The following is a 16,695-nucleotide window of genomic DNA, read 5'->3' as shown; positions in this document are numbered from 1 at the left end:
AAATCCTTTGTTGCAGACTACAGAATCAACTCTGTATTAAAACAGAAACAAATTTCCTATAAAGTATGAGATCTTACAGAATTCTGAGAGGGCCAGAAGCAAATCTACATTCATAGCCAAGAAAATTGCAGCCAGAATAAATGCGCAACACGAGACTGTCCCATGAGAAAACTCACTGTCATTATCATCTACAGCTTGCCACCTAGGATGGAACTAGACAGCAGACCCATTGTGACAGCTGCCCAGAAGATTCTCTTGCTGTGTGTGTGACCCTCAAACCCTGCACATTGTTCTCATCTGCATAAGTTTTGTGTAAGAGCATCTTCTTAGTATAACCTAGGTGCTGTATTGAACCCCAGCTGGGAAAATGCAATGTCATCTTTGTATTTAAGATCTCTTTAAGACAAAAGACATATTATTAGGGATGCTTTGGTGCAGATGAGTAAATCAATCTTCAGTATCTGCCAAGGGCTGAAAAGGATGATGAGGCATGCATATGAAAGACAGTGATGGCAAGAATATCAGTGGTGGCTCCAGAATTCCTATTAAGGAAGCATTTAAAGGACACTATCTTATTGGAAGGAAGGTCAGGGGATGTACCTCAAAGCTGTGTTTGCATAGCAAGCACACTGTTATTGCTTAGCTCTATTGTTTCTTTCAGGTGGACCTATGACAGCTCATGGAGGTCTAAATCAGACAAATGAGACAACCCTGGCACCCTGACCAGATGGAAAGGTAAAATATGGCCAAGACTATTACTCCTACTTCACAGATGGAGCTGTGCTGCTTCTGAATAGCAAAATAAAGGACAAGCAGGTCCTTAAATAACGTGCTGTGCTACATGGAGTCCTCTAAATATTTCTATGAAAAAGAGTATTCGTTAAAACAAAATTGGGACATAATATCTAGAAATGCACATTATGTTACAAAATAGTTGAAATTATTAACTTCCAGGTAAACTTGGATTTATTGTTTATATAATTATCACATTCAAACTGGCACAGGCAAGGAGGACCAAGTGTATTTTCCCTTCTCTGTGTTGCCAATCATTCTATTTTTCTTTCTTCTTTCTTGTCTTTCTTGTTTTTCTTTCGTTCTTTCTTTCCTTTCTTTTTCTTTCTTTCTTTTTCTTTCTTTCTTTCTCTTTCTTTCTTCTATTTCCCTACTTGAAATACTCCTTTGCTTTTGGGGTACTTTGAGGCAACTAACAGCCATATTTGTCTCTGTGGAACCCCTGAGAGGCCTTTTTCATTGGCCCAAGTCTACCTAAGTAGGCCAGAGTATGGCTCAAAAAGAATTCATTGTGTATTTCCTTTTTATTTTTTGTTTGTTTGTTTTTGTAATCAAGACATTTGGTGAAAATCTTTAATTCACAAGTCAAATAGCACAGAACAGAAACCATTTTCGGAGCCCACTGTGGATGTGGTAGGGGCAGCCTGTGCTGCTAAGCATATGTTTTGCTGAGCTGCTGCCTTCTCAGTTCATAGCATTCAGCCTCCTGGCTCCTCAGCAGTTCCTTATCTTTGGCGGTGTCTCGAGCTTTCAGCTGTGGGAAGTGGGCAGGAGAGGCAATGAGATCATAGTGCCGGTCGAGATACCGCAGGTAGATGAGCATGTTCAGGGCATAGGCCAACACCAGCAGCAGGATCAGGGATGTTGCCAGGCCGATCAGAATAGCAGGTGAGGAGGAGGAGGCGCAGTCTCGGGCCTTGGTAAATCGTCCCCCCTTAATGGCAAAACCTTGGATCTGCAGGAGAAAGGAAGGAGCTGAAGTGATACATCCCTTGTCTCCTAGGATCTACCTCCCATTTGGGCTGGCAGTTCTGGCCCCTAGGTAGCCAAATTTAATATACTGTCGCTATATTTGCTGAATAATTTAACCACATGATTTGACAAATGTGATTGTGCTAATGGGGACAGTGCAACTTAACCTTAAATCAGGACTGACCCAGAAATCCTGGGATGTATGGTTGTCATAACTAGGGGGCTCATGAAATTCAAGACTCTGAAATAAAACCTTGATTTCAAGACTCTGAAATAAAACCTCTTTTAATCTGATCCTTAGAAATACTCTAGTTCATGTAAAAACCGCAACTGCTGTGGTAGCTCTACAATTCAAAGCACATTCAAAATTTTACACGGTTAGTATAAGTTTCACAAAGATTTTACGTCTCTGTTCCTCTGCCTTTGATTCTATTGACTGACAGGAATTAGGAAGAGTCTTTGAAGGGGGGGTGTCATGATCCTCAATGAGGTAAAACATAAATAATAATCATAAAAGCTAACATTTATTGAAGGTTTTTGTGTACCATATACTGCCTTAATTTGTTTAGTATGCAAAGAGCCTATGAGTAAGTTACTATTTTATTCCTACTTTATGGATGGGGAAACTGAGGCACAGATAAATTAAGTAACTTGCCCAGAGTCACACAACAGTAAATATTGTGATGGTATAATTGAAATCCGAGCAGTGTGCATCAAACTCATACTCCACAGCTCCTGGTGGGTTCTGTCTCTGCCTCCTCCCTACCCTCTCTCTCTTTATTGATTTTATCATACAGACTCTGTCCCACTTCTGGACGAGGTGGATACCAGCTCCTCCTTGCACCCTACCCATTACTTTTAATGGCACAAACTGCAATCACTTTTGCACCAACCAAACAGAAAGGAAAGCTTTCCATTTTGGGCAGATGAAATGGTATAATTACCCGGAAGGAAGAGAGGTTCAAATAGAGAACTAGCACTGATATCTAACTGGCACTATCAAAATGAAACAGGACTATAGAGAAATTATTTTAAAATGTGGAAGACAGCCCCCTGTTTAGCTGGCTTTAAAAGTATGACCTACACAGCATTGCCTCATTCAGACACCTACTCGGTTTTCAAAGAGTACATCAGAAAACTGAACTATCCATGAATGCTTTACTGAAAATTCACTTTGATGGCTTAAGTGAGCACTTTAGCATTGTCCTGTGCTAAAATTATCAAGGCCACCAATCACTCCATAGACACAAGGGGACTAGCTCACCCAACTGTCTGTGCTCACCATTGAACCCAAAGCAGCTTCTGAAGGAGATTCATCCTGGCTTCAGGGATCCCTGCCCTGCCCCTCCTGTGAAGAGGCAGAGTGACCTTCTCTTCAGACTGGAGCCTGAAGAGTCGAGCTCCTCCATGACAAATGAGGACCTCACTTGATTCTGTAACTTCAGCCCAGGAGAATGCCCTCAGGTTGACTGCCACATCATTTTTTTTTTTTTTCTTGAGATGGAGTTTTGCTCTTATCGCCCAGGCTGGAGTGCAATGGCATGATTTTGGCTCACTGCAACCTCCATCTCCCAGGTTCAAGCAATTCTCCTGCCTCAGTTTCCCAAGTAGCTGGGATTAAAGGTGCTCACCATCATGCCTAGCTAATTTTTTGTATTTTCAGTAGAGATGGGGTTTTTGCCATGTTAACCAGGCTAGTCTCGAACTCCTGACCTCAGGTGATCTACCTGTCTTGGCCTCCCAAAGTGCTGGGATTACAGGCATGCGCGACCATGCCCAGCCACTTAATAATTAACAAGACTTGGCTGAGAACAGTAAGTGTGGAGAATGCATGAAGGATATATTGTCCACCATTTCCTGGACTAGAGGTTATACAGACACGCTGTTTCTAGCCCACAGGTGAGTTTTGTTTGACCCAGTGCTCAGAATATCCTAAAAATTTCCTGTGAGAATCAACCATTCTAGCTTCTATTGAAAAGACCCAGCAACACCAGCCCTGCATTCCTACAAAGCAAAAATCAGCTGCAGTTGAATCTGTAAAATGCTCATTGTGATGAAGGCTACCCTTTGCCACAGTCCCAGCCACTTCGCCAGTTGCCCAAGGTACTTGAGTTTGCCGCACAGGCCATATCGCTCTATACTCTATTCCCACCGTAAGCCAGGCCAGCAAAGCTGCACATGTGGACAGCAGCCCTCTGTACACAAATCTCAGCCACCATCACCACCACCTCCTCTCCCCTGGACTCAGCTTGCCTTCTGCCATTTCTGCACACAAAAGGGGTTTCAACAGGGCCCACCTGTCCCCCTGAAACTGTGTTTATGGTAAGAATGATGATGAGGATGTATACATCTCACAACACCATGGATGAATGTGTTCATCCTAAGCACATTCACTGTAGTCTTAGGAACAAGTGAAATTGTAACTGAGTGTTTCACATACTAACTGCTCCAGAACATCAAAGCCAAATTACTGTGCCACCAAAAAACCAGTGCAGACAGGTTGGTCTAGTGGTTTTGTGCCCTAACCTCATTGGTGACTCTAACTGACTTTTCTTCCTTTGTGTTTCTTCACCCCCATGTCTTTGCTAAATTTTTTGTTTTAACTTTTTGTTACAAAATATAGAGAGAGCTGGGCGCAGTGGCTCATGCCTGTAATCCCAACACTTTGGGAGGCCGAGGCAGGTGGATCACCTGAGGTCAGGAGTTTGAGACCAGCCTGGCCAACATGGAGAAACCCTGTCTCTACTAAAAACACAAAAACTTAGGTGCGGTGCTGGGTGCCAGTAATCCCAGCTATTCAGGAGGCTGGGCCAGGAGAACAACTTGAACCTGGGAAGAGGAGGTTGCAGTGAGCTGAAATTGTGCCATTGCACTCCAGCCTGGGCAGCAAGAGCAAAACTCTGTCTCAAAAAAAAAAAAAAAATATATATATATATATATATATATATGACATAAAATTCACCATTAAACCGTGTTAAGTGTATACAGGGCAGTGCTATTAAGCACATCCACATTGTTGTGTGACCATAGGCGCCATCTATCTCTAGAACTCTTTCACGTCTTGCAATACTGAAATCCTGCACCCATTAAACATTACCTGCACATTCCCTCCGCCCTTCAGTCCCTGACCCCTACTATTCTACTTTCCACCTCGGGGTTTGACCACTGTAAGTATTTCATATAAATGAAATCATGCAACATTTGTCCTTTTGTGGCTGGCTTATTCCACTTAGCATTATGACTTCAATGTTCATTCATGCTGTAGCATGTATCCAAATTTCCTTCCTCTTTTTAAATTTATTTATTTATTTATTTATTTGAGACATCTGTCACCCAGGCTGGAGTGCAGTGGTACAATCTTGGCTCACTGCAGCCTCGATCTCCTGCGCTCAAGCAATCTTCCCACCTCAGCCTCCCAAGTAGCTGGGACTACAGGTGACACCACTATGCCCCAGCTAATTTTTTTTTTAATTGTTAGCAGAGATGGGGGTCTCACTGTGTTGCCTAGGCTGGTCTCAAACTCCTGGGCTCAAGAGTGATCCTCCTGCCTCAGCCTCCCTAAGTGCTGGGATTAAAGACATGAGCCACCATGCCCAGCCTCCAAATTTTCTTCATTTTAATGCTGAATAATATTCCATTGTACATATACCCTAGGTTTTGTTGATCCATTCATCCATTGATAGACATTTGGGTTGCTTGCACCTTTTAATTATTGTGAAGAATGCTGCTATGAACATAGGTATAAACATAGGTGAAAGCTTTTCACGTCCCTGCTTTCAATTATTTGGGGTATATACCCAGAAGTAGTGCTGCTGGAGCCCTTGGTAATTATATGTTTAACTTCTTGAGGTAACTCCATACTGTTTGCCGCAGCATCGACACCATTTCACATTCCCAACAGCAATGCACAAGGGTCCCAGCTTCCCCCCATCCTTGCCAACACTTGTTATTTTCTGTTTGTTTGTTGTTGTTTATCGTTATAGCCATCCTAATGGATGTGAAGTGATTTGTTCATATTTTAAAGTAATTTTTCATCAGCAGTATTTCCATAAGTCACAAGTTATTTCTAGAACAAGGTAAAGGTATAAATCAATCAATTCCCCTGGTCTAATTAGGCAAAATTATTTGTAAAATATTCCTTGTTGTCCTTATCTCCTCACTGCCATTTCTGTATATGTATATATACACACACGCATATATATATAGAGAGAGACATATACCTACACAATATATATTAATAATATCTATAAACTTCATATACACACACAACCACACACCAAGGAACCCTTGGAACCAAACTGTCCAGAATTTGAGTTCTACCTCTACCATTTACCAGTTATATTCCTTAGAAAGATTATGTGATTATCAGAGATTCAGTTACCTCATTTGTAAAACGATCTTGCAGCATTATGGTAAGTTCTGAAGACAAAGTACATAAAATAACAAGAGCAGCACCAACACACACGGGTGCTCACAGGTAGCAATGATTGTTAGTCCACGCCTGCACACTCCTGAGTGTTTCCACATGTATTAGGCCATGTATTCTTTACCTTAATAAAGATAGGTGTGAAAGTGAGACAGATTAAGTAACTTGCCCTGGTGGCTGAGGAGTAATTTGAAACCGGGTCTGCCTGACTCCAAAATGCAGGCTCCTTCCCTACCCCACACTGCCTCTCATCAACACCACACTTCTCCAAGTTTGGGAAGGATGGAAGGGAAGAATATGCATATATGCGGAATGGCCATTTATATCTGGAAAAGGTTGGAATGTGCCCATGAAAGATACATGCAAAGCCCTGCCTACTATTTTGGTGAGTGGTAGGAACAAGCTGAGCTTCATTCACAGGTAAACAGGATAGAGGAACTTGACAGATGTCTCTCAGCCTGAGATTCTGGTGGTGAAAAGGAATCTCTTACACCCCATTCCTTTCCCCAAATACCTTCAAGATCTTTGGGATATTTTTGACTCCCTGGCTGAGTCCCTTCCTACTAACTGCCAAAGCTGTCACTCACACTGCAAATGTACATCTTATCTTCCCTGTTAGGATCACTGCACCACTCCCTAAAGGAAATAAAATAATTGTCCGACAATGCCTCTCCCCAGAAGGGCCTCTCAGTCCAGGAAATGTCAGTCACTGGCTTCACCCGCAGCTTCACTAGGACTTAGATGGCTGGCATTTCTCACTGATAATTATTCGTGCTGTATAAACCTAGAAGTAAAAGCAAGCCCTGGGTAGGAGGTGGGAGCCATAAGGAGAGAAAATTCTCTATCCTATTTCATTTCTTACCTTAAAAGACAAAGGGAAAGAAAAACCAATATTATTTTAAAGATATCTACTTCTCTTCTCCGTAAGCATCTAGGTTTGTTTCAGGTGTTTTAAACAAACATTGAGTTCCTTTGGTCAAAAACGCAGGTGCATTGAGCATAGGTTTCATTACCTGGAAATCAATAAAAGTGACCTCCCACAGGCTCGACCCATCATCCGTGTCGCTGGGCAGCAAGAGGGCATGGTCCCGCTGCAGGCTGCCCACGCGTTGGCAGCGGTAGGAGTAACCGGACGGAGCATATATGCCAGCTGGGTTAAAGACCGCTTGGATTGAATTGTTGGAAACGATCTCGACTTGGCGCAAACTAAACCAACTCTGGATGGACAACTTGTTGTAATTGGTAAGGATGAATCTGAAAATGGTTATAAAACAGCATTACTCGCAAAGCACTTTTCCCACATTTGCTGACGCAAGGTATTGTCTATGAACAGTACAATGGCGCCCTCTTTTGTCAGGCGGCAGAATGGGCTTGGGGAGAGGCTTCACTTTTGCCGCAGCCTCCCCTGGATGGACGGCTGGGTAAGAGCCAAGGGCCCCGCCCCCAAAGGGGACAGTACACATTCCTACCAAAGAAAAAACACACAGGGTTTGGGTTTATTTGGTTTTGTTTTTCCTTTTTTAAAATCAACACTTGATTATGTGTTTACTATTGAAAATTTTTGAGAAAAATGGGCATCCATGAAGAATTTGCTAAACTGTGGTTTAAAATAATAGTAACAGCTCTCTTAATAGCTTCAGTGTTGTGTATGTGTATTGTATTTGTCACTACAATACCATGCGATAATGCCCTTGTCCTAATTTCACAGCCGAGGAATTTAAGACACAAAGGGCTTGAATAAGCTCACTTGGAGAGTAAGTGTCAGAGCTGGCCTTCAAATCCAATCTTAACTATTTTGGAATAGACTGTCTCCAGCCATGAAAAAGTCATAATTTACTTGTCACTATCATTTTTACTTCAGTTTTTAAAAAAAATATGTGACTGCATAGAAAAAAATATCTGGAAGGATAGAGATCAGAACATTAGTGTTTGCAAATGGTGTTTAGATTATTGATGATTTTCATTTTCTTCTTTCTGTAGCTCAATATCTTCTCATTTTTCTGTTTTCATTAGTTTTTCTTGTCTCTGTTTGGCTCCTTTGCAAGCAGACCCTGAGACAAGGGTGTGAATATAAGAAATATTTGAAGGAGTTTAGCCATTCAAAATATGTAAAATGGAAAGAAAAGAAATGACAGAGGAAGGGAAGGCAGCTAAAAGAGGCACATTATTAAGCAAGTTTCCAACGTGGACAAGCAGGGCTTTGTGGCCATCATGAAACCTGGGCACCAGAGTACAGTACATGCTGCTGAGTTACCTGACCCGACGGGGAGGGAAGGAGCTGATGTGTGTGTATGTTTCCTTCAGCCACTGGTTGAAGCAGGTTGCTGGGCTAGGGACTGGGGGCAATGGGCCGGAGAAAGTTTTTAGCCAAAGAGAGGCTGGGAGGTGAAAGTTCAGCAGGTAGGCTACAGTGGTCTCAATTGGAAAGGGCCACGTAGGTATTAATGGGGTATTGCTACATACCTTATTATCAGACTAAATAATAACAACAAAGCTATTTTTCATTTTGGAAAAAAGTGCAATTCCAGATCAAAAATATTCTCCATTTCTAGATCAAACAGATATGTGTTTGTTAACCTTGTGGGATTCTATTTACTTGCAAAGTTGCTCTGAAAGATAATGGCATATATTTTCTAAATTATGATCAGTGAAACACTAGTGTCCCAAGGTATGTAGACAAGTGTTCTGAGGAAGAAGGCTTTCCAAAGTTAAACACAGGAAGCACTGAGTTAGTCAAAGTTACAAAGTACAATAGTCTTCTAGATTATGTCTTCTCAGAAACTTTAACATACAAATTTACACTGTGAATTGCCAACAAGCAGACATGGGTTATAGTCATTCCCAGACACATTTGACCGCAGAACCCCCTTTTTGTAAAATCTTATATTTTCCCAAAGCAGAGGTGTCCCATAGAGCAAAGCTTAAGAAAGACTGCCTAGCACAGTCCTGCTGGTCTTCCAAATAATGTTAAAGACACAACTACTTATCTCCACTAACGAATTTGTCCATTTGTCTTATAGGAAGGGAAGCACTGGATATTTATAAGAAAAAAAAATTAATGCCTTCAAATTGTTCCCTCCACCTCAGGAGTTCCTAACTGCCTGGCTAAAGCCACTGTTGGCACATGAATCCTTTCATACCTAAACACCAAAAAACTATAGGCCTCTGTTGATTGTCTGCTGAGGAATACAAGTAACGAGGCTTTTTCATTGTAGTTAAATGGTAAGTGCAGTTCATTATAAGAAGCTATAGAAAATAATTTCAAACCAGAGCCCCAGCCCTGAGAGCTTTATTTATATGTTATTCTTTTCTCAGAGGAAAAGGATATTACATTCTCAGGTTTGGGAATTAGCTCTAAGTCCCTAATGCAGGCAGCATGCGGGTTGGGGGAGAGGGAAGAACTATGGGTATTTTGGTAGAAACTTTTAGAAAGAAAGCATTACTATAGGGTCCCATCATATCACAGCACCAACTTTTCAGTGTAATTAGGTTGATGTGGCATGTGATGTGTCACAGTGCTTGGGCATATAGCAAGCCCTTGCTTCACTCATGTGGAATGAATAAATTCTATAGAGCTAATCTGAAGGGCTGAAACTGCAATTATCCAACTGGTGTCCTGCCTACCTTATAGCAAGACTTCTGGGGTTTTCAGCATCACCAAGCTTCAAAGACAACCTAAGGAAAACAAAAAACAACGCAGCCTATGAAAATAAGAATGATCCTAACTTCATATCTACTCAAAAGTTACCTCAAGGTAGATCACATAACACCTAAAACTACAAAATGCATAGATGAACATTTTTTTAATCTTGAGGTAGGCAGTGGTTTCCTGAAAAAAATACAAATGCATAAACAATAAAAGAAACAACTGATAAATTGCATTTTATTAAAATCAAAAACTTATGCTCTTCAAAAGACACTGTATAAGGAAACAAGAAAGGCAACCACAGAACAGGAGAAAATACTCACAACACGTATACATAAAGAACTTTATCCAGAATACAATAAATAACTCTAACAACTTCATGAAAAGATAGCCCAACATAAAAATCATAAAAATTGTCAGAAGACTCAAGCATGTTTTAAAGAAAGATATACAAATGGTCGATAAGTACATGAAAAGATGCTCAGGATCATTAGACGTTTGGAAAACGTAAAATCAAAACACAATAAAGATAACAGGGTACAGGAATCAGAATGGTTAAAACATTTTTTCAAGTGATTCTTAAGCTTTTAATACCTACATTTATTCCTATTTTCCTGAGAGTAAACATAAGATTTCCCAGAGCAAAGACAGATGAATTGACTTACTCACGGGAACAACCATATTGGTTCCCCCTTCTAATCCAATTCTCCCCTTCTAGGGAGCATGAGAAGAGCCAGATGCCATCCTACACATGCAGGGATTTATAATACAGACGAGGAACACCAAAATTATGAATCTGGGAGTTTATATAGGAGAGAGACAGTGGTTCCCTTCTCACCTCCCAAGAGAGGGAGAGAAACATTTGCTCTCCTAGTGTCAGAAAATTCTCCTTAGGAAGAGAATAGGGATGATTAGTCTTTGGATGGAAGAATTTAATTAGCCTTTGGATGGAAGCAAATAGCTCACCATAAGGGAGACAAATGGCTGCAGGTCTCATACCCATGGTATGTAAATACATGTCTCCGAAGGGAGGATAAGATAAGCCTCCTGAGTTTCTAACCCCTCAAATGTCTCTATGACCTTGAGTTTCATTACCACTTGATACATGAACACTTTCCTTTCAAGAGGTAAATCTGTCACTAACTCTAACACTTATCTTTTAACCCAGTTCCCAGTAAAAAAAAAATTGTTCAGAAATTCCTAAACATGCAGAAATACAAAAATGCTTTCTCTAGTCTCACTCTGACCATTCAAATTATTAGTGAGAATGTGAAGTAACTGGAACTCTCATACAATGCTGGAGAAAAGGAAAAATGATGCAGCCACTTTAAAAAACAGTTTGGCTGTTTTCTAAAAGGGTAAACATACACATACCATATGATCCAGGCATTCTACTCCTAGTTGGAATGACATCTAAGAGAAATGAAAACACCTGCTGCCACAAAGACTCATACATGAATATTCATAGTGATTTTATTTGGAAAGTTATACAAAAAGTGAGGGAAAAACAAATTTCTATCAACAGGTGAATGGATAAGTAAGTTGCGGTACATCAATACAATGGACTACTACTCAGCAATGAAAAGGGAAATACCATTGACACATGCAATAACGTAGAAGATTATCAAAATCATTAAGCTAAGTGACAGTGGCTACACTAAAAAATAGTGCACACATGTGAGGATATTTATATACAATTCTAGAACATGCAAACTAATTGATATGATAGCAGATCAGTGGTTATCTGGGGATGTGGGAGTGGTTGGAAAGATGGATTACAAAGAACACACAGAAACTTTGGGGCAGATTGTGTTTTTTTTTTTTTTTTGGCTTTGTTTTTGGTTTTGGTTTTTTTGAGACAGGGTCTTGTTCGGCCACCCAGGCTCAGGGCCAGTGGCACAATCTCCACTCACTGCAACCTCCACCTCCCAGGCTCAAACGATCCTCCTACCTCAGCCTCATGAGTAGCTGGGACTACAGGCATGCACCCCCACGCCAGGCTAATTTTTTAATTTTTAGTAAAGACAGGGTTTTGCCATGTTGGCCTGGCTGGTCTCTAACTCCTGACCTCAGGAGATCTGCCTATCTCCCAAAATACTGGGATTACAGGTGTGAGCCACTATGCTTGGCCATGAGGATCTTTTAAGTACCAGGCACTGTGCCACCAATTGGGAATACAAAGGAGAAACACAACCTGGAACAAGAGTTGCTCATAAAGGAGTTCTTTTACTCTTTCAAGCACCCTACTCTCACACATGTAAAATGGATTCTGAATTATTCAGGCTATAATTGCCTAAATTCCAAATACACACAGATGCTGGGATTATGTTCTATTTGTAGGGCTTTCACTATTTAAAAAGACTTCCATAGCAAATCCATCTGCCAACAATTTGCCTCTCTCTGAACATTTTGTTTCCAAGAGCTAAAACATGGTCATCTTTTTTTAATCCGTGCTTTTGACCTTACATGGTTATGTCTTTGTTTCTGTTTGTTACTTCAGCAACTTCCATTCTGCTTCTTAAGATCTTAAGATTTCCTTGCCAGCACCGCAAGAATGCCTCTCTCATCCACGCAATTCACAGGAATCAGACACTAGGTCTCGGCATCTGGTTCTTGACACCTCCTTCCCAGAAGCCTCCTGTTTCTCCTCTTTGGGCAAGCTGTCCAGGATGCCTGCATATTCACCTGCGCAGGACTCCAGCAGGTGAACGCTGCACACTCAGGGCTCACACCTGAATAGAATTCTAAGGCAGTGACCAAAAAGACAGTCAGGTCCTACCCAATTGTTAAATTTGTGTCCTGCAGGACCCAAAGCTTACTGAAGAAATTAGACACCATTTCACTCTAGTTATCACTGGGATGTCAGGAAGGAAAAGAATGCTACTACTATTAATGCTTTGAATAGCACTCGACAAGATCTCAAAATGCTTATGCATATATTTCCTCATGTGTTTTTCACAATCTTAAGAATAGGGCCAAGAGAAAGGAGATAAATTGTCATTTTAAAAGACATTTTAAACTTCAGCTCTGTTAAACATACATGCTCCATGACCTTAGCAAGTTTTCCAACCTCTGTGAGCTTTGATTTCCTGGAACACCAGGAAAAGGGATGAGAACTGCCTGTGCCTCCAAAAGTTACTGTGAGGGATAACAGGTATGGGCCTGTGAAGCCTGGCACAGTGCCTGGCCCATAGTGAGTGCTCAAGGCCTTATAGCTATAATGAATAGATGCCATCAGCTCCATTTGACAGATGATGATCCCACAGGTCCTGCTTGTAAAGTCACAAAGCTCACTGGTAGAACTGGGCCTAGAAGCCAAGTTTTCATTCTTTCTGTCTCTAGGTTCCCAGTAATCACAAGGTCTCTAAAACCCAGAAATAAAAAATAAAAAAAAAGCTGTAGAACCCTGATTTTCCCCCGCAAATGTCCTAGGGTCAGGATAAATGGAATCAAGGAGGGCCAGTCAGCCATAGATGGGCAAGATTATCCCCAAGCAGTCAGCCTCTCTCCATGCAACTGACCACAAATAAAGAGCCCTGTGGGGAATTAATTAGCACCCCAGGAAAAGGTCCTGAGCTCTCAGCGTGCAGGAGCCTCTCTGAAAGTCTTGGATAGTTGTGCTATAATAACAGTATAAACAAATCTGAGAGGACTATAGATGCTTCCGCTTATAATTCCCTAAATCCCTATTAAAAGACAGTCATTCGGAACAGCAAGATACTAAGATTTGTAATATGACTTTAAATTGTATATTAATAGAATTCATTTTTGCCCATTGCCAAGAATTTTTAAGTGAGAAGTAAAGTTTAGAAATAAAAGGATGTTTCCAGCCAAAGTACATAAAGTGGAAACTCACACACACACACACACACACACACACACACACACACACACATACAGACACACAGTTATGCTTAATATAAAGCATCCTACCCATCTAAACCAGACCAGAACAAATGCAGAAAATCTTCCAAAAGCATCTATTTTACCAACAAATGTTGAAAAGAAAGTTTATAGAAAGCAAGTGGGACATGCCAGATTTCCTCTCCCTGGACCAAAATAAATAAAAGCAAAAATTTTTGCTTGGATGACTGAAAAGCAGAGAAAGGCATTGGAAATTGATTTGCCCTTCAAACATGTTATTTGTTTAATCTGCTTATCTCAAATCAAAACTAATTATTCCAATCATTTTGAAATATCCTAAAGAATTCTCTGGAATTTAGCCATTGAAAAGTACCCTTGCACATTTGCAAACAGGCAACATTCCACTACTTCAGCACACTGACCCCCTTCTGCCCCCCGCAGGGTCAAGCATTTGTCCTAGCTAGTGTGCCACCCACTAGAATGCATAGGACCCTGCTGGGATATGCGATCTCTTCCCTGATAGGATAAAAGTAGTTTGACACCTAACATTTGGTAAGAACAAGCCTGGAATCTTTTGTAGTTTTCAGAATGAGTTTGAGAACCCTCCTTTTCCTAACTCTCATTTTCTACAAATTATTCTGACAATTAGCAAAAAAGGTTCAGAAGAAAACTGCTTAGAAAATATAACAATTTTTAAAGTTAACTTCTGACTTGTTCCTTCATGTTAGACAGTAAATACTTCCCCAAAGATGTGTGGGTCCTATACAACGGAACATACTTTTTGTTTTTTCTGAAATGACAAAAAAACTGAATGCAGTTAACAAAAGGCAGTAGCACTAAGGGCTTCCTCAAACTGAGAGATCAACTTACCTAGCACTTTCTTCACTGCAATTTGAGTTGTCAGGGTCCACTGTTGCCTTCTGACCAAATGCCTCGCCTGTAAGGTCCAGCCAGGTTTGATTCTTAAATTTAATCGTGATTCTTTTGGCCCAGAAGAGAATGCAAGGCATTCCATCGATGGAGACGTTAACTGGGCCATGATGGCTGAATGCATTCCAAGGTTCTTTTTCTAAATGCCCTTCTTTGCTCAGATTGTAGTTGAAAGCCTAATTAACCAAATAAAAAGAATGTTAGACATGAATTCGTGTCTATGGCACAAAAGGCTTCTTAGAAGTGAAAGAGCTAATTCACATCCTGTAATGGTAAATGCATGTCATTATACCTTTATCAAAACCCGTAAAATGTACAATACAAAGAAATAAATTAATACCAATTACTCTAGTGTAAATACAGATAAAAGAAAAGTTAATAGAGAGAAGCAAATCAAGCTTATCAGTAACCAAAGATTATTATTATAGCAACAAAAATGAAGCTGAATATTGTAATAAAAATATAAGAGAGCAAGTGAAATTAAGCATTTTGGGTTTTTCTCAACTATAAGATTCCATAAGAAACAGAAAACCAAATACCACATGTTCTCACTTATAAGTGGGAGCTAACCATTGAGTACACATGGACATAAATATGCAAACCATCGACACTCGACCACTGGAGGGTGGAGGGAGTGGATAGGTTAGAAAACTGCCTATCAGGTACTATGCTCACCATCAGGGTGATGGGATTCATACCCCAAAGCCCCGCATGCACTATTCCCACATAACAAATCTGCACAAGGACCCACTGTATCCAAAATAAAAATTGACTTTTAAAAAGAAAAGATTCCAGGCCAGGCATGGTGGGATTACAGGCTGGGATCATGCCTGTAATCCCGGCACTTTGGGAGGCCAAGGCGGAAGGATCACCTGAAGTCAGAAGTTCGAGACCATCCTGGCAAACATGGTGAAGCCCCATCTATACCAAAAATACCAAAAATTATCTGGGTGTAGTGGCAGGTGCCTATAATTCCAGCTACTTGGGAGGCTGAAACAAGAGAATCAGAATCACTTGAACCAGGGAGGTGGAAGTTGCAGTGAGTCGAGAGTATGCCATTGCACTCCAGCCTGGGCAACAAGAGTGAAACTGTCTCATAAATAAATAAATAAATAAATAAAAAGATGTCATAATACATTTCCCCATCCAAATTTAAAGCAAGAATATGTTAATTATTGATACAATTATTATTTATATTTTCACAGGAGCACAGACAGGATTGAAATATGTTTTTAAGGCTGAGCGTGGTGGCTCATGCCTGTAATCTCAGCACTTTGGGAGGCCAAGGCGAGTGGATCACAAGGTCAGAAGTTCAAGACCAGCGTGACCAAGATGGTGAAACTCCATCTTTACTAAAACTACAAAAAAAAAAAAAAATTAGCTGGGCATGGTGGTGTGTGCCTATAGGCCCAGCTACTTGGGAGGCTGAGGCAGGAGAATCGCTTGAACCCAGAAGGCAGAGGTTGCAGTGAGATGAGATGGCGCCACTGTACTCCAGCCTGGTGACAGAGGAAGACTCCGTCTCAAAAAAAAAAAAAGAAAAGAAATATGTTTTTAAGTTTTTAAGAGATGATTACAATCTGGTTTCCTGACATAGCCATACCTGTGTGAGTGGTATTGTTGCGAAATTCTGGACTGGTTTCATATCTCCATTATTCTGATCTGTCAAATAAATAATGATGTCATTACCAATGCTAGGTGTCCTTTATTTATTAATGGAATTGAGTGACAGTAATATGCTAAGCACTGTCACATATATCAAGCTTGAGCCCCTTTGGCTCATAATTTAGGATACACTTGTATAAAAGATTTCACATGAGTGCCTCCTGATACAGACACTATTGGTCAGGGAATTCTATCACAGGAAAAGTCCTTCCCCATCCCACAAGGAATCATGTGCGCAATTGGAGTCTTACCATTCTTCAAAACCATTTCTTTATTTGAAGATGTTGAAGAACTGAAATTAGAAAAAAAAAAAAAAAAAACTTAAATATACAATTCAGATGTTACACAAAATTTTAAGAAGTATATTTCACTTTACTACATCTCAGAATAGAGGAGCAGA

The 16,695-nt window shown here is 40.5% G+C and overlaps 1 protein-coding gene across 7 annotated transcripts in view; it reads right to left on the bottom strand.

Moving 5' to 3' along the window:
* Positions 1–1,157: 1,157 nt before the first annotated feature.
* The window catches only part of ATP6AP1L (ATPase H+ transporting accessory protein 1 like), a 40,178-nt gene continuing 24,640 nt past the window's right edge, over positions 1,158–16,695 (bottom strand). For 3 of the 7 annotated variants that reach the window (XM_037731191.1, XM_037731192.1, XM_037731189.1), the window contains 6 exons: positions 16,547–16,587; positions 16,234–16,292; positions 14,571–14,806; positions 9,815–9,865; positions 7,204–7,444; positions 1,158–1,747 (listed from right to left, as the gene is read on the bottom strand). In XM_037731191.1, coding sequence (XP_037587119.1) covers positions 1,445–1,747; positions 7,204–7,444; positions 9,815–9,865; positions 14,571–14,806; positions 16,234–16,292; positions 16,547–16,587 — 931 coding nt within the window. In that variant the 3' untranslated portion in view covers positions 1,158–1,444. The remainder of the gene's footprint in view (positions 1,748–7,203; positions 7,445–9,814; positions 9,866–14,570; positions 14,807–16,233; positions 16,293–16,546; positions 16,588–16,695) is intronic. The other 4 variants (XM_037731194.1, XM_037731201.1, XM_037731195.1 and 1 more) reach the window with 2 other exon arrangements.

The sequence above is a fragment of the Cebus imitator genome, unplaced genomic scaffold, assembly GCF_001604975.1.
Source record: "Cebus imitator isolate Cc_AM_T3 unplaced genomic scaffold, Cebus_imitator-1.0 Scaffold16, whole genome shotgun sequence".
Lineage (NCBI taxonomy): Eukaryota > Metazoa > Chordata > Mammalia > Primates > Cebidae > Cebus > Cebus imitator.
The sequence above is the reverse complement of the archived record's forward strand: the minus strand, read 5'-3'. Positions and strand labels throughout refer to the sequence as shown.